The sequence below is a fragment of the Sinocyclocheilus anshuiensis genome, unplaced genomic scaffold (genome assembly GCF_001515605.1).
Source record: "Sinocyclocheilus anshuiensis isolate Anshui unplaced genomic scaffold, SAMN03320099.WGS_v1.1 scaffold2270, whole genome shotgun sequence".
Lineage (NCBI taxonomy): Eukaryota > Metazoa > Chordata > Actinopteri > Cypriniformes > Cyprinidae > Sinocyclocheilus > Sinocyclocheilus anshuiensis.
Window position 1 is genome coordinate 471,942 of NW_015557055.1, and position 727 is coordinate 472,668.

Below are 727 nucleotides of genomic sequence, written 5' to 3' on the forward strand. Positions count from 1 at the left end.
ACACACACACACACACACATGCATTTCCTGTCATTTTAAGTAAGTTCCTGCCTCTGATTTTTGGGGTCTAGGATCAGTTTGAGGTTATAAAAGGAGTCTACAGAGGTCTGAGAAACAGTAAGGGTATAGTTTTTACTATTAATAAAAATGCACTTCAGGTGAGTTCTTCATTATGTTTAACCATCTGTTAAGGCACGTGCAGAAGCCAGAAGGGGGGACTTTAAAAAAAAAAAGTGCCCCTCTCAGACAAATAGCAATGATATTGTGGTCAATAAAACAAAATACATTTGAATTATAATTAACCTGACAATGTGTACAAAACGGTAACTAATTGCTCAAAAGTCGGAAAATTCCTGTTTATTTTTACATATGCCCTCTATGTCAATCTGAGGCATTGCTATGGGTTGCGTGCGTTTTTCTTGACTGACTGATATTCCAAACAATATTTTAAACTTTTTTCCCCCCATCAATAGCCTAATCAAAGCTAGTGTGTCGATTTAATTAAAAATCCATGTATTATATATTTTAGAATATTACATAATTTATCAATGCCCGTTTGTCATGTATAATACACCAACCAATCATGATCTGGCAGAAGTTCAAATTTCATTGGACAATAATGTGAAGTGGAGTGGTTATTTTGCGTTCCTATTTATAAATCGGTTGAAAATTACACGGGGCAGATGAGCTTATTTTTGGAGCGATCTGGATCTGCGGTTTGTCTCAT

At 35.4% G+C, this 727-nt stretch overlaps 1 protein-coding gene across 1 annotated transcript in view; it reads right to left on the minus strand.

Annotated features, from left to right (window-relative positions):
• Positions 1 to 727, minus strand: part of LOC107676415 (sushi, nidogen and EGF-like domain-containing protein 1) — a 2,994-nt gene extending 2,267 nt beyond the window's left edge. The window contains exon 1 of the mRNA XM_016470954.1: positions 675 to 727. Within this exon, the coding sequence (XP_016326440.1) occupies positions 675 to 727 (53 nt within the window). The remainder of the gene's footprint in view (positions 1 to 674) is intronic.